This window comes from Gasterosteus aculeatus, chromosome 8 (assembly GCF_964276395.1).
Source record: "Gasterosteus aculeatus chromosome 8, fGasAcu3.hap1.1, whole genome shotgun sequence".
Lineage (NCBI taxonomy): Eukaryota > Metazoa > Chordata > Actinopteri > Perciformes > Gasterosteidae > Gasterosteus > Gasterosteus aculeatus.
Genome location: NC_135695.1, coordinates 6,496,641 through 6,518,942, shown reverse-complemented (window position 1 = coordinate 6,518,942; position 22,302 = coordinate 6,496,641). Strand labels below are relative to the sequence as shown.

General features: G+C 48.3%; 1 protein-coding gene across 1 annotated transcript in view; it reads left to right on the top strand.

Moving 5' to 3' along the window:
- Positions 1–22,302, top strand: part of gmds (GDP-mannose 4,6-dehydratase) — a 118,644-nt gene that overhangs the window by 44,967 nt on the left and 51,375 nt on the right. Inside the window, exon 7 of the mRNA XM_040184300.2 lies at positions 1,372–1,499. Within this exon, the coding sequence (XP_040040234.1) occupies positions 1,372–1,499 (128 nt within the window). The remainder of the gene's footprint in view (positions 1–1,371; positions 1,500–22,302) is intronic.

The window sequence follows — 22,302 nt, the reverse complement described above, 5'->3', positions numbered from 1 at the left end:
GCGTTTAAACTTTTTTTTTTTTTAAACTCCAACTCAAAAGGGCTGCCTTCCCGCGGGGGGTCATGTGACCATGCCATCAACACACAACATGCTGTATTTTCCCAAATAAGCGTGTCTAAGCTTCTGTTCTGCTTCTGCTCAGCCTGTTACAGGCTGTCCCTTTGCTATGAAATAATTACTACAAATTTGGTGCATTTGCATGATTGGGTTCATGGGATTTTCCTGTGTCTAAATGGAGGCTCTGCTCCATGTCAGGCCAACCGTGTTAGAGTGTTGAGACAGAGCCGCGCTATTATGAAGCTAAAAGGCAACATTCATCTCTGAGTTTTTAAAAAGAACCGCATGTAGGAGCTCTTAAGAGGTCTCCAGCAGGTTCACGCGAGGTTGTGGGAGATTTATGTACAGCAGGGATGATGGCTCTGCTAAATATAGCCAGCTCTTTAATGCTTTCCTTTGAAATGAGACTTTCGCATATCCCCTGCATATCTGCCATTTTGGCCCTTCAACAAAAGACAGAGTTGAACCTCTTCGAGGGCTAATAAGCTGCTTTGACTAAGACGGTGGCATAATCAGACGTGACACCCTAATATTTAAGGTTGATATCCATCAGTATAATGCTCTGTTTGGGTTGGAGGGCCGGTGCATTTATTCGCAGGCTCTCCGCGGCGTCGTTCCCCCTGCAGCAGGAACAGAGAACCTGACACCAGTCCTCGCCGTCCTGCCAAAGGCGCCTCTAACCCTTCTAGCGGCACAGACCCATCAGGAGCTCGTTGCTTTTCCCCCAGATATTATCGCCACGTGTGTCGGGGAGCACAGGCGACGGATCGATATGTCGTGCTGGTAATTCTGGACTGGACACTGCGCCGGCCGGGGTGGTCGTTTTTGTTCGTGGGCAGTTTCCTGTTTTCCTTTTCTTGGTGTAGGCAGACTGATGCTCTGAGATTGGCCTCGGGCCTCTAGCCCAGATTTGACGCTGAAATGGTGAATTAGAGAGGAAAATGAGAGAGAAGGAACCTAAAAGGATCTGGTGGGTGAAATTTGAGGTTGTAACGAATCGATTGGACTAAGGGTGGTTTCTAGCTGTAGTTTTTGCTTTGGCTAAACAGCATTTGGAGCAGTAGAGGAGGTTTGGAATGCTCTGTGTGGTGATAGCGTGATGTAGAAGTTTCTCTAAACTCTAAGGGATCTCTAAACTCTTCCACGAGGCCTCAGCTTCACTTATCTGCCCTGTATTTCTCTCCTGACTGATCTGTGCCTGTGTGTGTTGGCCCGAGCTAAAGCTGTCATATTTATATCCTGTGTAAACCGTGATTGGATTCATAAGGTGCCAACAAAGCAATTTCAATGTGTGTGTGTGTGTGTGTGTTTTAGGTGCAAACTTTGTGACGCGCAAGATCAGCCGTTCTGTGGCAAAGATTCACCTCGGCCAGCTGGAGAACTTCAGCCTGGGCAACCTGGACTCCAAGAGGGACTGGGGCCACGCCAAAGACTACGTGGAGGTAACACACGCACACACACAACCACAGCCGCACACGGCCCCAGAGAAACGCACACAAACGGTGCGCGCGGCGCCGCAGAGTTGAACAGGGTTCAGATGTGCACGTAGCATTGACGGGGCATGTTTTCCCAGATCATTTGAGGCCACAATATGCGATCTGCATGGAGCCTCCTGTGATTCTCTGCCAAAAGAGAAGGGGAGATAGAGAAGGAAAGGGGGGAGCGGGGCGAGAGACCGAGGGCTCCATGCTGCGAGGCCACAGACTGCACTCTGGTTTCCCACAACTCACCCATGTCCCAGATCCCTTCAGGCCCCCCTTGCCGTTCCCCCCCGATGCCTGCAGAAGAAAAAGATATTGAGGGGAACGCCGCGTCCCGGGGACGATGACAGAAATACGGTGTTTGTGTTAACGTAGCGGTGCCAGCGGCAAGCAGAGAGAGAGTGAGTGGGGAGATGAAACGAACAGTGGGGTCGCCATGTCCAGGAGCAGACAGACGTGTGTGTGTGTGTGTTAGAAAGGTTAAGGTTGGACCACGTGTGTGCGGCTGTGGAGATGAAAGGCTCGACGGGCTGCCATGTCTGACAGCAGACCCCCCAACGGCGAGCCGTGTTATTATTAGGAGGTGATGGTGGCGGGGGGGCGCTCTTTGAGATGGGAGTGGGGGTGAGGAGGTTACGGCTGGTAACCTCTTTTTTTACTACAGATCTCAGTGTGGGCGCACTGCGTCCGAGCGGAGCCGTGGAAGAGCAGCGCCTCGGGCTGCAAAGGGCGGCTCGCGGAGACGCCGTCGGTGAAGCCGTCCCCGCAAAAAATACGCTGGGACGTCCGTTAAGCTCAGTCAACTTTCATTTTGGCCACACTGGATAATATCGGTCTTCTGTGGGAGGAAGGCTGACTTGAAGTGACGTTTATGTCACGCAGGCTCTTTTTATTTTTTATTCATTAATGACCAGACCTGACGAAGTGGAGGACGTTGTATGTTGCTCAGGTGTCTGTTAGATCGTTGAAGTCAAATCCCAGTTCATTCCAGTTCAAAATTGTGTAAATTTACAGTCTAGTATGACGCCCTCTACGAATAAAACAACGGGACGGCTTCTCGTACAAGTACGGTTCTTGTTGTTGTTCATACAGCCCTGGGACATTGCATTATTTGCGTGTGTGTGTGTGTGCGCACTTGCCTGTCCAGCGCGCCCTGGCTTGAGACGCCCCAGGTTTCCTGTGGGAACGGCAGACATTCCAGCTCTGGTGAATCAGGCACCTCCTCGCTGTGCGTCTCCAGTTTCGGAAAAGGCAGATTTCGGGGAAGCCAAACAGAAGCCCGAGGTGCTGAGGGGAACTGATGTGGAGGAGGAGGAGGTGGGGGGGGGAGAAAACAGACGCTTGTTTGTGTTACGTTTGTACATCATGCATAAATGAGCCATCTCTCTCCCGCCGAAAGTTCCCTCCTGCCCTGTTGACCATCAAAGGCCGCGACTGTCACCACGACCGCCGCCCCACCCCCCCGCTGCCTCGCTCCAGCTCACCTATAAACCGTGCAGCGTCAGCACTGTTGCCATGGCAAAGCCAAACAACTGGCAAGTTGTAAACAGAACCATGTGTGTCTGCTTTAGGCTGACAACTGCTTTTCCTCTCTCTCTCTCTCTCTCTCTCTCTCCCCCTCTCTCTCTCTCTCTCTCTCTCTCTCTCTCCCCCTCTCTCTCTCTCTCTCTCTCTCTCTCCCCCTCTCTCTCTCTTGCTCGCTCGCTCCTCACCCCACCCAGGACAGGGAAATTGCTTGTAATTGGCTGTGGATGGATTGCGGGTGGCAGGAGGGGCGTGCTGTCTGTCTGCTCTAACGACGTCTGAAGGCGTGCGGCTTGCTGGGCATCGTCTCGGCCGGGTATCGGGTGTCCGTCCTCGGCGGGCGGACCCGGAGCTGCCCGGCGACTCCCTCAATGGAGTCCTTTTATTATCTTTGTGGGTTTGTGGAACAGATGCCGGGGGCTGAACGCTTTAGTACAAAATGGGCAAATAGAATGATTCAAATCCTCCTGATCTGATTTTCCTCAAAGGGATTAAGCGTTTGGATTTCGTCCAGTTTGGGGATGGTGTTTGAAACACGTGGCCGCCCTTTTTCTTTTTAAAATATTTTGAGTGATGTTTTTTTCCTCAGGGATTATGGCAAATTTGCTCATCGAGGAAGAAAGAATTAAACCCCACGGTATCCGCTCGCTAAAAATGCTATCAGGGCCGACCAAGATGCAGGAATCCTTCCTACAGAGGGCCCTGCTCCCTACTCTGTCCTCTCCTCTCAGCCTGTAACCCCACTCTGGGTTTGCCCGTGGTGGGTGCAGCTGTTTGAAGCCCCCCCCCCCTCACCTATAGCCCCTCCCCTCCTGGCTGCAGTCATTTCTTGTGCACAGCAGAAGGCTGGCTGGTGGTTTTAGTCCCACTCTTCTTCTACTCTTCCCCACCATTCTTCATGTTTCTCCCGCCATTATTTACATTTGGATTTTTTCTTTTTTGTTTCCCGTAAAAGCTGCGTCACTTCCACCAAAGCCTAGGCCCCCTCCTTCGCTCCCTCATAGCTCTCGGCCAGCAGTCTACCACCCAGTTACCAGATATTTCCCTCCGACATCTAATAAACCCGTCTTATTTTTCCCGTGACGGGAGCAGCTCTCGCCGCTGTATCGGACCAGAAACCGTTGCCAGATGAGATGTGGATGACCCGCCGACACACAGTCCCGACAAGCCCTCCCTGCTGCTCTTGTCTTGATCTATTTAATTTCCAAATATAATTACCTGTGAAACTCTGGCCTTCGAAAGGTGTTTCCTAGCGGTCTTAAGGTGTGTGTGTGTGTGTGTGTGTGTGTGTGTGTGTGTGTGTGTGTGTGTGTGTGTGTGTGTGTGTGTGTGTGTGTGTGTGTGTGTGTGTGTGTGTGTGTGTGTGTGTGTGTGTGTGTGTGTGTGGCGGGAGCTGTGTGGCGGGAGCTGTCTGATTCCTGGCATTGCGTGAAGGCAGCGAGGTGACGGGGCAGCCCTGATGGTGTAATTTTTTCACCTTCTTTATTTTCCTTATCCTTTTTTTCTTTTCTTTTCTTTTTCTTTTTTTACTGCCGCAGCTGCCTCTCTGTGCAGTAATGGTTACAGATGAGGCTAATTAGCCAATCACACAGCAGATCAGGGCCAATCAGAGATGATTGATGAGCGCGCCGGGCCATTCATCACATGTTTTTGGCCTTAGAGGTGACAGCGGGGGCAGGCTCCAGCGCTGGGTACAGTAAAATAGACGTGTTTTCAGCTCGCGTATCCAGTGGGACTCGACACGCAAGAGGGCCTTGTTACGTTGTTAAGACTTTGTGCGACTTGATGGACACTGGGTGTTTTTGCTGTGGATATCAGATTTGTTCGTTTTTGGCCGGCGTTTAAGCCTGACGACCTTTTGTTTTTAGCTGGTCTGCTAGTTAAATAAAAAAAAAAGAGATGTAAGATTTGAGTTTCATCCGAATTTGATGTAGTATTCTTCCAATTGAAAGAGGCGATATTGATTTCAGTTAAATTCCCGTTAGTGGTCCCACAGCAAAGCTGATAAACTGTGCAGTAACCGCACGGTTCCCACTTTAACTAACCCTTATTTTAATTTGATTTTTATTGATAATGCTTTGGATAATCTTCTCGATTAATTATAAAATGTCAATTTGAATCTTCAAAAGTCTTGTTTTGTCAGAACAACTGACCATAACCTGTAGAAAGTGTATTTATCAAATTCATGTAAGAGATCTTTAATAAACCTGATAATAATATGTCCATTAGTGAGAGTTTCAAAGCGCTAGAGAACTTTAGAACTTTGCGTGCGTGCTTGAACTGCGTGCCTGCGTCTTTCCAGCCGTGGTCCGGGGAGCTGATAAATACCGTAGTCTGCTCCGTAAAGTTTTAATAAACACAGCTGGAGTGGTAAAGAGCTAATAGGGCAGAGTGAGTGGGCGCGTTAGGTTTCATCACCCAAACCTCCTGGCTGCTCCCCCACCCCCTCAATCACTGCTGCCCCACAACACACCCATCCTTGCATAATCGTAATGTCATCTCTTGAGCCGTGTGTGTGTGTGTGCGCTCAGCAGGGGGTTATTCTGGATCATTTAGTGAGAGAGAGACTGTCACAAGCTCCCGTCATGTTGACTTTGCATCCCACACAAGCAGGATGAGTAAACGACTGCAGCTGTTTGCGTGAACGTGTGTGTGTGTGTGTGTGTGTGTGTGTGTGTGTCAGAGGTTTTGTGACGTTAATTGCAGGTGAAATTTGACCCATGGCCTTAGCAGCAGCTTAATAAACTGGGGTTTGCCCCCCCCCTCCCCCGCACCCCTCTGTGGTTCTAAGCAATAAAAACACACTGACCAATCAGGAACCTTATGCATGAACACAAAAACACACACACGCATTGAGATGTGTTAATTGTTAATTTATAGAGAATGTTGCCTCATAACAAAAAGGTGTTTAAAGGAGTGATATCACAGGTCTGACGGCTTGCATTGGTTCATGTAGCCTCCACATTGCGTCTTTTGGTATATGGGCTCAACTAAAGACATTTTGCACGCTAAGACTTGTTGAAATGAAGGCACAACACACACAGGTCGACAGCAGAGAGTCTCACTTGGATAAACACGCGGGGGAGAGGCGGCGTTGGAGGTGAGCTGTGACAACCAGGGTGTCCTCGCTTTTCAGAGAACATCTTTTCCTCTTCTTTTCGTCTCTGTTCCTGTTCTGTTTATTATTTTTGTAGTACGCTGTTACTTCACAGCCTGATATGAAGCGGACGATGGAACGTCGACTGGAGGTCAAAACAGTTTGACCCCCCAACAACCCAGTCTCACAGCAAAACGTGTAATCGCTACGTTGTGGACTAACGTGGTATTCTCGTACAACGTTTCGTTTGCAACTCGGTCACATGACTATCAACTTTCCCTCAACTCAAAAAAAAGAAAATGGTGGACTGTGTTTATTATCTGTGAAAAACACAATATTTTAAGAAAGCATCAGCAGTTGTTTGCATTTCTAGCGAGCAGTATGCGTTATATTTTCATAATCTATCAGAGAATGTAGAAGACCTTCCGTTTATAGTTTCTAGTGACGTAGTTGCAAGGCAACGTAAATGAATGGGCTGAAATAAAATGTAGTATTGTTACGATTTTGTGGAGATAGCGTGACAATTCCACGTTGGTCCACAACGTAGCGATTAGAGGTTTTGCTGTGAGACTGGGTTGCCCCCAAACATTCTGCATTGGGCTTCGATCACTGCAACGTGCCCTAAAAAGTAACCGCAGTTCAACGTGAAGAAGTAAAATAAAGATGTAGTTTGAACACCAAAATGTACAAATGGTTTTGCTTGGTCGGAATATATCATCATATCTATTCCTGTATAAATAATACCAGAGCGCTCTAAATAATCTTTCTTATAAAGGAGGACCTTCATTCGTCTCTCACACGCATGCCTTTCATCGTACATCTTGAATGCTCTTCCTCTTGTGTTGGGACAAGATAAGTTCACGAAGCACCGAGTGATCCTGCAGTCACGCTCAAAGTGCGTTTTGTGGAGATATAGGAAAGAAATATGATACGATAACGTGCCGGTAACGTCGCCGTGACGATAACGACATGCGTTGTGCGCCTGTCGTCTCCAACCACGTCTCAAGCTTAAACGGCCTTGATTCATCTGCATGAAATCAATCTGGTCTGTTAGCTTCTCACTCCTCAGTCAAACGAAGCAGCTAGCACTCGTTATCACTTTTTGCACGAGCAGGCAGAGAAGATGATTGACTTTCACAAGTTTAATAGCTTTATTTTCCTGCTTCAACACATACAAATTACTGAACCAAAATAATATTCCTCCTCCTGTGGAGGAACGGCTTTTGGAAGTTTTAGGTATTAATGGGCAGTGTGGGTGAGCGAGTGTAAATCAGACTAATAACTATAGTTGTAGGCACGCCGATGACTTTCTACCTGAGGTCCAGCTGGGCCGTCGGGACTCTGAGGATCGTCTTCCTGTAGCTCTTGAAAGATGAGAAAAAAAGTTGAAAGTCCTTCATGTTGGAAAGAACTCTTTTAGAACCTTCACGGTTCCTGTGTTGATGTTTTTTATTGGCTTACTGTGAGGGATCAGTCTTTATAATAGCGAAATAAGAGAAATGTTTGTGCAACTGAGATTCAATGCTACTCTCAGAACATTCAGTATATTTTTAGTTTATATAGTATATTTCAGTATATTTTTCCCGTGTGGGTGTGGGTGGAGCAGCAGCAGCAGCAGCTTGCTGTCCGTCTCAGAGTGACAGGCCAAAGCTCTCCCCTGCTGGGTTGAAGATGAAAGCAGATGCTCCCCTTGTTCTTCTTCTTGGTTTTCTTTTTTCCAGATCAGTTTTTCTCTCTTCTACTCGACGCCTCTTGTAACCGGAGTCCTCAGCTTTCAGATGAAGCCTGCATGTCAGTTTGCAGCCCGGCGTCCTGCAAAAAGCTGTAGGAACATCGACCGGCCCGACGGTTCAGTTTAACAGACATATGAGATGATGCAGATGCTCAGTGGAGAAGTAGACGTTATTCATGAAAGGAAGGAAACCCCGAAGTGGATTCAAGTACGGCACTGTGTTGCAAACCATTAAAACATCTCCCATAGAGAACATTTAAAAAAAAGAATCCTCCCACCAAAGACAACAGAAGGGTGGGACATATGAGCCTACTGTTCCTTCGTATGACAACCAAGAAGATTTTATTTTATTCTGCAAGTGAAATAGTTACGCTAGAGATAAAACAAAGTTCTGTGCGTTGAATTATTTTTTTTAAATATATTCTAAAACCCTTCACATGTATTCCTTCTATTAGTGTTGCATGGTGTATTAAAACAGAACCCATGCATAGTCTTAAATTAGGGGTGCTGAATTTATCTATTGCCTCCACACGTGGAACCTGCAGAGCCGGCTTACAGTTACAGTATAACTACACAAAGCAATATTCAGGAAATGAAGGCTAAAGCTGCAAGCAATTGCTCAAAATAAAGGCTTCATTGTTGCAAACCTGCTACCATGATTTAACAGAACAATATGTATGTGCCTTATTCCGGTTGTCTTGGTTGGTTGACGCATAGTGTGCTGCAGTTTAGTGCCGTGTTTGACAGGTAGGTTTGAATGCGCACACAGAACGGCAGAGACTCATACCTCCCACCTGGACAGAGTGAGTAGAGCTGGGGGGGATAGATGGTCTGCCCAGAGGGGGGGGGGCTCAGTACCCTGCTGGGGGATTAACAGGTCGGGGCAGGAGGGAGGGTGTCAGCTTGGGGTGGTGAGAATGGGTGTTAGGGAGGAGACTTTGAGGCAGAAGAAAGCCCGTAGATTTGAAACAATATCTGTAAAGTAATGACTGGATTTTGCAGCTTGAACGCTGCGCCACAAGCGGCTACTTAATACAATATTCAGAAACAACCATAATTGGCTTTTTTTTAGTCTGATCTGGTTTTATTGTTACTGTTGGGATAAAACGTGATTTCACTTTCAGCGTTACCTCAGTTGTTCATCGATTTAAAACGAACGTCTTTTCTTTCTGCCCTCCTTAACATTATTGTCCCGCTTGTTGTTCTGCATCAAGTTCTTCATTAGCAAAAGTAAACACAAGTTAAGTTACTACAGTTTCGTGTTACCACTGTAATTGGTGATTAACTCTATTTATATTGACTTTACGAGCTACCCTGTTGGCTGGCTAACCTTTCCCAGCTGAGCGCTAGATAACATTACAGTTTGCGCTGCCATTATTATAAACCCAATGAAAAGAAACTGACCAAATCAAACATTAAGTGAATGAACAGTTCAATAAGCATGTTACACACACAGTAACTAACAATAAGAAATACAATGGAGATGGACTGCGACTGGATTTAGTAGCATAAATCCACTACTTCACCATAAATACCGTATTTCGCTGTTAGATTATCGGATGATGTTGTCAAATTATGTTAATTTACATGACAGGGGTGCGTATTTAACTGCATGTTACAGTTCGTTACAATTATCAAAAACTAAGGTACTGTTTTAAATCCACTGTGAATTTCCTGTAATTTGTTACCATGTAGTATTATTTCTAAACGCAGCGTAAGGGATGCTGGCAGGGCTTCCTCGCATGGAACTGAGTGGCACCGGAGAGACCGACAGCGGCAGAGAGTCCGTGGAGCCACTTGCTGATTGAGAAGCACGAGTGTGAGAGGCATCCTATTGCAATAATCCCTGGAGAGGCCGTTGTCTGTACTCGCGGGTGTTTGTCATCTGGGAGACGGGGGGACGGGGGGGACGTTTTTAGGGAGTATCAGGGAGAGCAGTGAAGCCTTCAGTGCTCAGGCAGACTGATGGAGGAGAGGGATGTTTCCAGGGCTCGGGGTGGGGCGGCGGGGATCATCTTATTTTAATTGTGCGAGGAGTCTGGCCTAAATCTTTGGGACTGGAATGTGTGTGACCTCTTCTCTCTCGCTCCTTCACACTCCCTCGCTCGCTCCCCGTGCGTCTCTGGCTCTGAGCGGCTCGTGGGAAGATTCTCCATCAAGACTGCGGAGAGTCAAAGTGTAGCCAAACATAGCTGGAGCAAAGTCAGTCTCTCTCTCTTTTTGTCTGACCCCATCTGATACTCGGCCTGCATGCATGTGCTGCTTACAGGGCCACTGATATTGCTTTGTCTACGAGAATAAATGCACATCTGGAAAGTATTTGTTTGCTTGTGGGAACCATTGTATTAACTTTCTGTATATTACGTACTGCTGCATATTTCCATACGTTTACATCGACCCACAGAGGGTCATCAGTGGGGGCAGTTTTTCCACAGAAACATAAATAATGCGAATTCCATTCCTCAAAACATTTTATTAATTATGCACCCCCCCCCCCCTCTTCATTTGCTATGTTTTTCCTTTTTCTGGGACTTGGTGGCAAATGCGTTCTCTCTCTCCTATTTTGTGCGTGTTCTATGGGGCGAAATGTCAGGCGCATCATTTTTATTATCATAATAGATCAGCTTGTACCTCCTGACGAGCACCGGATCAATCCTTTCATTTCTGTGAGAAAAATCAACTCTTCACGAAGTAATCCAGTTGTAATTTGTCGCGGTGTGACAGGTTAAAAAGGACCAAACGATATCAATATCCAGATGAAGTTGCCTTTGCATGCTCCCCGCTGACAGCTGCCTACCTTTGCAGAACTACTTCATTCAACAATCTGCTTTTTATAAGAGTGAAAAATATCTCCAGTTTGAAAGAATGGTGATTCATAGCCAAGCTGCGTCTTCCCTCCTGTCCCGCTGAGAGCTGCCTCTAGTCTATTGAGCGTGGCAGACACATCCTCCCAACCAGTCCACTTCAAACTGGCCTGATGGCTTTAATGGAATGGAAACATTTGTCGGGCCAGAGCAATGAAAGCCTGTCTTCCCTCATTGCACAACGCCAAATGGCTTCCTCGTGTTGTCTGCTTTCTATTATACTTAGTAGATCCAAGTTCTCACAGGCTTATCGCATTAAACCAGGCGTACGGCACTGTGTGGCACACTAGAACTCAACACACACACACAAACCCAGTTTGCATGCGCAAACACACATTTGCGATGAGCTCTGTGGACAATTTGAGGCAAAGGGTCTCTAACAAATGATGTGCTACTTGTGCATATATTGAGGCCGGCATGCATGCTGCCTACAACGCACTTCACCATAAAACAACGGGCTTGTGTGCAGTCGGGAACACGCACAGCGAGCTCGGAGTTCTCTGCATAATTGCTGAGGAAATGCTGCGCCGAGGTGTCTGAGTGACGGACGAGGAGAGAACTGACGCGGCGTTTCAGAGCCCCTCTCTGCGCCACAATGAGGCTTTCAGTCCACGCTGCTCGTATTCAACCCAATCCTTGTTAAACAGCCGCGCTGGAGAGCCGCGTATTTGCTTTCAGAAGGTGGGAATTTCTAAGGGAGGGTCAGCGATCCCATTTTTAATTAAGTGGCCCCAGCGATTGTGTGTGTGTGTGTGTGTGTGTGTGTGTGTGCGTAACCTGAGAGGAGGCCCCGTCCGTGACCTGCAGTGATAGTGGCTGGTTTGTTTTCATTCTAAACGTGCGCCACAGTTACTGGTTTTGCACCTTACTTGACCCCAGGTTGACCTCTCCGTCACCTGCGGCTGACCCGCCGCTCGAAGCCCGGGGCGGGATTCTTTTCCTTGTGATTTCTTTTCAGTGACACCACTCTCTTTTCACCCATTTTCAATATCACTCCTCACTCCCGTCCTCTGCTTCCACTTCCCCTCCGTCTCGACTGTCCCTCGCTCCCTTTGGCCCAGCTCACAATGCCCAAGTCAGCCGCGTGCGGACCAGCGAGCGCCCACACTCACTCAATCAGAGCTTTGTCTTCTGCTATAAAAAGAGCCGCCAGTGAAACACTGCAGTCCTCTCATTATATCGTTACCAACCCACAGCAGGCAGTCGGCTTGCTGACTGCTGTTTCCCTCTTTCCCGTCTTCGTTTTCAACTCTCGCGGTTTTTACGGGACAGAGACGAAGAGAAGCGTGTGAGGGAAAGCAAAGAGATGCGGGTGACTGAGAGAGAGAGAGAGAGAGAGAGAGATGTGCGCCACGGCGAAGGGGAATCCATAGATCTCTGTTGTGGAGCCGGGATCCATGGGGGGGGGGGGTCACGGGCCAGCTGAAGTGTTTGTATATGTCTGTGGGCCAGAGGGGAGATACGGTGGCCATGTTCACCCGCTACATGAAAGGCCCCAAGCTCTCTAATGAGACGCAATTACCATGCGCGTGTGTTTACGCGACGGCGAGGGAGCGAGGAGGAGAGGGAACACGAGTAAGCTCATTTCCCATCGACCCCTCCTCCCCCCCACCCCCCGCATCGTACTTTTTCCACAGCGCTAGCCTAGTTGCCTGCCTCGTTGCCCACCAAACCAGCGCAACCTCAAAGTACAGAGCCGGCCGATTGGCGACTGTCACATCAGGTCATGCTTGTTTTACTCCCGAGACGTCGAGCTGCAGGCGGGCGCAACACGCGGGTTCACGGCGCCTCTCGTGTGCTGTCCGCCTGGGGGGGTTAAAAAATACACCAGATGCAAATTTAGAAAGTCCAGAACAGAATAGATGCTGCGGTAGAAGTGTGTGATTTTCTGCTGAAAGGGCTGACGAGCATTAGCTTCCCGCAAGCTTTTCTCAGCCCATCTGACATGTGAGCAGCGGCGCTTTATATTCTAAATAGACTTAATAAAATCATCATAAAGTCGTCTGTGTGACGTCGATTACTCACCAGTGACTAAAATACAGACGTTTGGACTGCTTCAGGATTCCTTGCGACTTCAACAGTTGATCGCACGATTCGGCAACTCATCTGAGGAATTGCTCAGTGTCTGCTGCCCGTCATGTGACGAAGGCCTGCGGGGGCGAAGACCATGATGAGCTGTTAAATGGCCTGGAACTGGAAATAGGACTGTTTGTATTTACAGGCCATTTACAGCTTTCTACTGGCGTTCAGTCTCCGCCCGCAGAAAACACAAGCCGCCGCAGCACCAACACCGGCCTACGTGCGCGGCACGCTTCAGCCACTGAGAGCGCTCTGTCCTCTGCCGAGTGTGTGTCTGTGTGTGAGCGCACGGACGCTCGCCGCCCCCAAAATAGCATGCACCCTCAATTACTGCTGCAAACACAGGTGTGGAAAGCCAGGCCTCCCTCCACCCAAAACCCCAGACCCACCGTCCGCACACAGCACCCTGTGTGTTCCTGTTTGGGAGCACAGGAAGTCCAGCCTGTCCGCGTGTGTGAGTGTGAGGAAAGCGAGTGCACACATGTGTGTCTTCATCAGTGGGAGTGGTTAAAATTTTGTGTGTGTGTGTGTGTCAGAGAGAGAGAGAGAGAGATTTTTTGAGTTTGTATATGAGTGAGTCCAGACCACACCCTTTGAAGTCAGTCGTGCTGCGTGTTGGGGTTTGGGCACGGGCACACGGCCCCTCCGCTGGCTGCCTGGAAACCCTACACCCCACATCAATCAGAGCTGCCACTCATACATTATTCATACCCCAGACACACACATTCAAACACAAACTTTCTCATCCTTTGAGTGCAGTTTTTATTTTTGCTCCTACAGTATATCCCACGTTGGCGAAGTAGAACGGGATGGGTGCTGCCGCTGGTGGTTGGGGGGTCCGCCTGCATTCAGCATCAGTCTGTTAGAAACAAATGTGTGTTTGTGGCCGATTGTCTGTCGATACATTGCAGGCCCAGATTTTTAGTCCGGGAGGCTGGAAAGATATAACTGTTATCTGTTCAAATGAGCCAAATTATAATTTTTCATTTCAATATTTCTTTCCTCAGACTTCCTCCGGGCGGAGGTAAAGATCGCACCTGTATAAAATACTTTTTATTAATAATTGTCAATAACTTAATAATAATAATAACTTAATTTTTTGCAACTTGCCTTAAACTTAATAAAGCAACACCATCGGCAGCGTGGAGTTTGCTCGGTTGCCATGGAGATTACCTGGTTGGTATCATGTGACTTAAGCATGACCCCAAAGACGTTGTGCGCGGGGGGTTAGTTGTGTAGTTGTGCATGTTGTGCACACACTTTTATTGTACAATGATTGATTATAATCTTTCATCATTCTTTTTGGCTGCGGTCAATTTCATACTATGAAAGGTCAAACCCTTCTGACAGTTTGTGGGTTCTTTTGGACTTTAGGATGCCGCCATGTTTCCAAATCCCACCTCTTATTGTTATCGTAACCAAATAAATTCCCCAAAACCATGAAAATAAGATCCAACAATTTCTAAACCAGAACGATCCTTTAATGTTGTGTTGCGTTTTTGTGCTTACATAAAGCACGTTCACTACACAAGTATTTGAAAGCGATTTGATTTGGTCGCCATGTCTTTTTTTAGTCTCTGGATAATAGATGGGCCCGATATGGAAAGCTATCCATCATCGTCCCCCTCTCTCCCTCTCTCTGCCTCGCCTGGTATCGTCCCACTTTCCACTCCGTTTTCTTCTGACGTTGTTGCTGTGTCCTGAAATTCCCTGACCACAGACCAGCATCTCCCTCCTCCTGCTCCTCTTCCTCTGTTGTTCTCGAACGTCATGCTCGGGCAGATTGAATTCAGACCTCAGAAGGCGAGTTGTTATTGCCCCCCCCCCCCGCTGCGCTCCGGTCCCTGCCGGCAGAAGGCGGATGGAGACGGAGAGCGACGGACAGGAGCCGTGAGATGGAGCTCGGTTTGACGTGAGAATCAGCCCGTGTAAACAGGCTACTGACACCCCGCGGTGTTACATTCCCACGTCTCCAGGGACACAAAGTTAAAATGAGCCGCCCAGTTTCCAACAGGATTTGAATATTTTGTTTGGCTGCACCACATTTTTTAAAGCCTGTTTGTATTCGGTACGAGGTCGCTGTTGAATCGTTGACGAGGGGGGAAAGTGGGAGGCGCTTGCCTCGCTTAACCCGCAGCAGAGGCCTCGTCGTCTCCCCAATCTCTCCCTGTCAGCTCGTTGAAGCCAAACCGAAAGTGACCCTTAGCAGGCGGCGGCGCCTTAAACACAGCGGGTCGCCGTCGGAGGGAACGCGCTCGGCAGCGCACGGGCCAGTTACTCAGACTGCATTATTCACCGGGCAATTGTACAAGCTCTGGCGGGGCCCGCCCAGAGTCCCTGAGAGCTGGGGAGAGCCGGGGAGTTTTAGAGCGACAACAATATCAGTTTGGACAAACGAGCCTCGGCGCCATTTAAAAAAAAAAAAAGTATGCCTCCTGGACACAAACACAAAGGGCATTGTTGATGGAGGGATTTGACCGGCTCTCGCCATGGGGGCCCTTTTTGGGACTGAGAATATTGTGTGTGTGTGTGTGCACCTTCTTTACTGACTTTTTGTATTAATCTCACCAAAATTGATTAATAAGCAGCTAGTGCATGTAATCTCTTCTGATGAGCTCGTTGGGGGAGACCACCGGCGGTTCCAGGCGGAAACCAGATCCTCTTGAATCGCCAAACCCGCCCACGCCCCCGTGTCCTCTGGGCCGGGCACGTCCGAGGCTCACCGGAGCGAACACAAACTCGCCCCAGAGAAGCCAATAAGGCATCGATGTCCTCCCAGAGATCCACAGATGGTCCTGTGTTTGACTGTTAGTGTGTTCAGATGGGTCCGATATGAGACCCGCGGCTCCCAGGTTGTTGTATATTTACTCACGGAGGAGAGACTCCACGGCTCGTCCCTTGTTCTTATTACTGGGCATTACTCCGAGTTATGAGGAGATTATGGCCGGTTGAGCGAAGATTTAGGACAAGAATCCTGACCTATTGAGTTTCATGCAGCTCGCTGTGAACGGACCATTGCTTATTAACATGTTATCCGTGTTCCGTTCTTGTCTATTTTCCCAACCGCGGCTCACGAGATCCTTTTTCCGAGCATTAGGGGGATTCCGGAGCAGTTTTTGCAGCATTTGCTTTAGTTGGACAGAAGTGTTGGTGGCACTTTTCAGCGAGTCTGATGCCTGTACGACCACTGAGTAGCTGAACTGTTGATGCTGACATATGGACAGAAATTAAGTTTCTTGATCTAAACACTCATCTTGATTATAGCTGAAGTACACAATTTAATTTTGCAATACCATTTCTCTAAATCTGCACAGTATAGATTTCACTGTACATGTTTATAGTCACTGAAATAGGATTTTTTCAAGCTGATGAAATGATTCGATTGCACTATACAAAAATCAAAATGATATAAAAACAGGTATACGTCGTTTACATGTATTAAAATCAACACTTTCTGTCTGATTTGAACTTTAAACTGATCTGATTTTTTTCATTTGTAAAGAACCAAGTTTATTCAATGGTCTTATTAAAATATCTCCTTTGGGAAACAAAAAGCCAGATCCTGTAGCCTCCGCTGAAAGATACGTATCTCTAAATGTAATTTCATACTTCTGAAATATTCTTCTTAAATTTATTGCTCAACAATCATAATATTTCCCTCACAAAATGAAGACCACCAGGGGATCCTTCTTTTTTGTCCACAGCACATATCTTCACTGCGTGGATGCAGACAGCGACATCCCGGTTATTTTCCTCATAAACCCGATGTCCACTTCTAGACGACCAAAGTCCATCGGTCGACGGGCGGCTAATGCACGCCATCACTTTTTCATGCTTCTCCCTGAGTGCACGCAGATTGTCTGCGGGGCTCATGGTGCTGCGACGGGCCCCCCCCCCCATCTCAGCCCACCTCACCTGTTGTATCCCAGCAATTAGCTCGCTATGCGCTGAAATAAATGTTGTGAATTAGCCCGTGATGCGACCTCGCCGCCGACCCCATCCGTCTTCATTATGCTTCAATTACAGGCCGGCGTGGTAATTGCCTCGCCTCTCGGTCTGCGTGAGAAACCCCCGGCGCTTTCCACCGCGTCTCTGCTCGGGCCGTAATTCTGAATTACGGCCCCGCCGCCCGACCATCATGAACCCACCGAGGGCAGAGTGGAAAGGTCAAAGGAGGGAGGGAGGGAAGGAAAGGTCACGCCTCCGGTGAGAAGCGCTGCCAGAGCTCACTCCCAGAATGCCGGGCTGGAGTCAGTCTCTGCCGGCCGCGCAGTGGATCATGGGAAAACAGGATGGACAATTAATCACGGCCAATGAGGTGGAGCCGTCCCGCCTGGGACTGGATCTGACGGCGATTAGCGAGGTGCCGTGTGTGTGTGTGTGTGTGCGTGTGAGCGGACGCTAGCGGTGAAGCGCCGTGTGATTCTCTGACCGGTGACATCATGTTGACTCTCCGCAGTCCGCTCCTTGGTTACAGCACACACACACAAACACTAAATATCCAATAGCGTCAGTGATGATTATTTTTGTCTGACACTGAACGTCTCATCTTACCATGTGACCATGTGTGTGGTTACATCATGCTGATCCCGATGTCTGTTATCGTGGCTCTGCTCAGCTCCTTTTACAGTAGAGCGAGTCAGAGCAAAGCGAACAGCGGCGTGCGGTTCGATGGTCATGCAAAGGTTACGATGTGGTAGATGTACTAAACGCAGGGCTGTGTTATTTGACTGCGTTTTTTGAAGGTGGGGGTCCACAGCAGTTTTACGTTTCTCACAAGTGAGAACTCTCATGCAGAGAAGAGCTTTTGACTTGTCGTTGGTGTGAGTCAACTTCCAAAATCCCTGGATCCTACAACTCCCATGATGCAACTCAATATTCTTCTTAAATGCCCAGATCTGTAGAATCCAATGGAAAACATTTGTTTAGGCAAAACCTAGTCGGGCTTTTCTTTTAAACTTTGGAAAGCGCCTTGCTGAGCTACAGGACACATTATGCAACAGGGCTCACTGCTGAGGGGTACGAATTAACTTCAACTTCAACTTTCTCAAAGGTGTTCCCAGTGAAGTTCTTAAAGCTTTCACAGGTTGAATAAAAAAAAAAGAAATGTTCTACGCGGCTCGCAGTTGCCACTCATCGTGATTTCAAATGCTCTCTCCTGGCGTTCTTCAAACTGAACTCTGCGCTGTCGCTCCCGACACAATTGTCGTTTTATCAAGCTGCATGCTGGCTAAGTGAAGACGGGTGCATACGTGTGTGAAGAGAGACACAGAGAACATTTGTTTCTGACCTTCTGCACCAAAGAAATGCTCCTTTCTGAGTGTGTGTGTGTGTGTGTGTGTGTTTGTGTCGTCGCGGAGTGCTGAGTGGCGTGCAGAAGCCTCCGGCAGAATGCGGCGTGCTGACAGGACGGCGGCGGGCTGTGACGGGTCTGCAGCTCATCTCTACCTTAAGGTGTGGTGTCTGTCCGCCTGACTTAGGGGCACCGCTCCGTCCGCTCTGCTGCAAACCACTTTGCCACGGAGCGAAGCGTGTCGACGCACAGTCGTCCCCTGAGAGCAGACCAGCTCACTGGAGGACGCGGCACACATTTAGGTCCCTGCGGTTTATTGTCTGTGGGGCGGGGCGGGCAGGGGATTCCCTTGTCGTGGACACAATCTGCCGCTTCCATTTTCAACTTTAACGCATCACTCTTACAGTACTTCTGCTCTCATACGACGTGTCTATCAGATGCTTGTCAGATGTGCATGAACACGTCTGTCCTGTCCGACCTAATACTTCTTATGTTGAGAGGTTTGAGAGAAAGAGCAAAATATCTTATCTGCACCTTTTTTGCCCCGCTGAGTTTTCAGTTTTTAAGCAACTTGCTTTAAGTATGACGCTGTATGTCTCACACACCGTGATATGAAGCAGTGACTCTGCAAAGCCCCTCATCGTACGTCCGGTTATGTTTACCTCTCAGATTCTTTCATTTAATAACTCACATTTTTCCACATAGTTCTTATTTTTTTTCATCGCCGACCAACTTACTGTCATCTTTAATATTCTTCGGGTCATATCTGAATGCTTTGAACAGCTGGATGCCATATATGTGGATATATATGGATATTATGTCATCTGTCAATCACACCATATCCGTCCTTATGGAATACATTTTGTGATGTGTACTTCATCTTCATCACAGAAAGCATTTTTAGCAATAAATGGTTACTCTCTTAAAAAGTGCCTTCATCCTTTCATTATGTATCCGACCCATGTATGTAGCGACTCATAAAAAGGTCTTTGTGGCTTCACGCCGCACACATAAGAAGTGTGTCCGCTGTGTTCAATGCTCCCCTGTGGCTCCAGAGATCATGAATCACCTCCGTGTGATGGACGCCTGAGAATGTGTGTTACCATCATGTGTGTGTGTGTGTGTGTGTGTGTGTGTGTGTGTGTGTGTGTGTGTGTGTGTGTGTGTAACGTGAACCACCATCTGTCGTCTTCCTTTCTACCTCTCCCGAGTCTTCCGTCTGTCCTCCGGTCTGAGGTCAAGACATGCGCGTACAGTCGGACTGCGGCATGGCCGACGTCTGCCAGTTGTCGTCACCGCATGTGCCGGCGTTGTCCTCGCCGTGAAATTCCGACTGCGGCAGAAGCGCCGGGGTTATTGTGACACCGCCCCCCGAGGTCGGAGGTCACACTCGCATTTCTAAAGGGACGGTGGTTCGTTTGCTTGACTCTCTCCTCGAGTTCTTCATTCCCGCTGAACCCGTCTTTGACTTTAAAAGTCATTTTTCTTGTTGGGTTTTAGTGCATTTTTTAAATAATAGATTGAAGAAATAAAGCGACGCATATTACAGGATGACTATAGACTCATAAAACTAAACAAAGGAATAGAAATTAATGAATGAATGTGAATGTTTGGAGCACAGATGGATTACATTAATGGATGGTATTTAATGTCCCCCTCTGCCATTTAAAGTATGCAGAAAGAAGCTTTTTGGACCTACAATCACAATCTGTTCTTTCTTCAGTCCATTTTAGTATTATTCATTATTGTTCCATCCTTAAAGTAGTTCAAATTTCTTATCCCATCCGCTCTTGGACTAAACAGCAAAGAGAATCCATCGCGTTCTTTATCTCATCTCTTTATACATTTGGCATGTTTGGTAAAGTTCCATTTGGGTTATTCACAATGACAGATAATTGACTACATGAGGAGGCAATAAGAGCAGCACATTTTCAGCAAAATAAAGTCTGAAAGATATTTTATCTCTAATATGTGGAATTCGCAGTAACTTAACAAAAAAGACTCTGTTCAGAATTAACAGAAGTCATTCTTCCTCCAGATTTTATACCTTATCTTCCCACTGACTGGAAATCAACTGCCTGCGTAAGTTCCCATGCTCCGTTTCCCGTAACAAATGGTTTGGCCGGTTGCGTTAACACTGCTCGGCAACTCCTTGAAAAAGGGGCCAAGCCGAAAGAAAAAGTTTGGCCGAGCGGCCCGAACGCACCGAGGCCACAGAGCGGGCGGCACCGTCTGCGAGGTGACTGTTCCAGGCTGGTCGGGGACAGGTGCTTGTGTCTGTGTGCGTGAGTGATGCTGCCAGCAGGATCACTGTCCAGGGGTCGTGGGTCATCAATCAGAGTGGGTAATCCCCATAGCGCTGGAGCCGGCTCCAGGGTCGTCAGGCTGGTATCAACCTCAAAGAGCGATGGCTCTCTACGGCGGCCACTGACTAACCTGCTCACACTCTTACACACACACACACACACACACACACACACACACACACACACACACACAGTGCAGAACATGCACGAACATGGAATCTAAGGCAACCTGTTACATGAGATGGGGTCAGAGAGGGAGTTCCTACCAACAGGTGGGAGACAGCAGCCTTCTTGAATTTACTTTCAGTTTTTGGTTGGAGGACGAAGCAGGATTAAGGATTAGGAGGAGGGGGAGGGGGGGGCGGCTAGAGATGAAGCGTAATGGATTTGTAATGTGTAACGTGACTGCTCTTTTGAAGTATCCTCCTTGGCGCATGCCGCGGCTCTGAGATGGGAGTGTTCCTCCGTGGCGGTGACGGCCGGCGTCCACTGAGCGGTGATTTGTGCTGGTGTCTGGTCGGCTCGCGTTCAGAGGGTTTCACACGGCTCCTGTAAATCATCTCCAGCCCTCCTCCTTAAAGTGGAACCGCATACCATCCTCGCGTTTGTCAATTTTCCCTCTGCGACTCCCCCGCATGCTGCTCTTTGCATTGTCTCCCCGTTCTCTCTGTCTCGCTCTGCTGTGGGTTGTCGTCTTTCGTCCCGTCTGTCAATGCCGCGCCCCCCCCCTTCGCCCACCGCTTGGTGGTCGAGTCTCCCATCAGGTTAGTCTTCAAACACGGACGAGGGACAACATAAAGGCCTCTACGTGAAATGTGTTTGTGCATCAGATTGCAAAATATCAATTAGTCAACGTTGTCAGACAGGCGCTAAATGAAAACGCAAGGGACTGCGTTTGGGGCGTAACTTTGAGACTGGATTTCAGAAACATGCACCCCCCCACGCTGACCCGCGTCTTGTCTCCTTGTCTGTGTAAAGTGCACACAAATCATTCGAAACCTGCGTGCCTCAGTCCTCCTCCTCTGTCCTCTCCGTCTCTTTTGTTCCACCACCACCCTTCCCTTGCTTTCCACCACCTCTCTCAACACGTCTTCTGTGGACTCGTATTTGTGTGCGTCTGCCTTTCGCTGCCCGGTGAAGGATTTAGTGTTACCATGCTCAATTTCACCGACGGCTCCTTCCCCACAGCTCAGAGGCCCTGCCTCGCCGGCCTGGTGCGCTGGTGAACTGGCTCCTCCTGAAACACGGGCCAGGGAGAAGAAAGGGCCTGCTGTGTCAGCAGGAAGCCCAGAGGAGGTGGAGGCTGAAGGGAGGGGAGGAGAGCGGCCTGGGTGTTCCGTGAGAGTGGACCTCTCGGCTGTTATGCTTTCTAATTCCCCACAGCGCAGATCAGTAGGGGGGGGGGAATAGAGAAGAGAAGGAGGATGATGAGGGTGAAGGAATCGTGTTGTCACACCGAAGGGAGGCGGGCGGGTTGAGGGAGGGTCTCTGTGTGTGTTTGTCTGTGGACGTCGATGCTTTTATATCCGGTCTAAGACGCCGATGCTTTAAGAAGATATGCAATGAGCGTCTCACCTTTGGGAGAGGCTTCCTTCTAGTAAGGCTCCTCATCGAGACACGACCGGTCTGACTTAAACCCCCAAGCGTACTTTAAAGACAACCGTTCATTTACTATCTGTTAAAGAGGATGATAAGTATTGTAGAATTATAATGCAATAATGACTCTCTGAGATCCTGCGGGAACAGGAAACCTCCTTCCTTACAAAGCGACGAGCATTCTTCCAACATCCATAAGGAAATGCTTGTCTTGGAAATCTTTTGCTGTGGTTCCTGCAGAAATATGCAAATAAACAGGACATTTTTAATTAG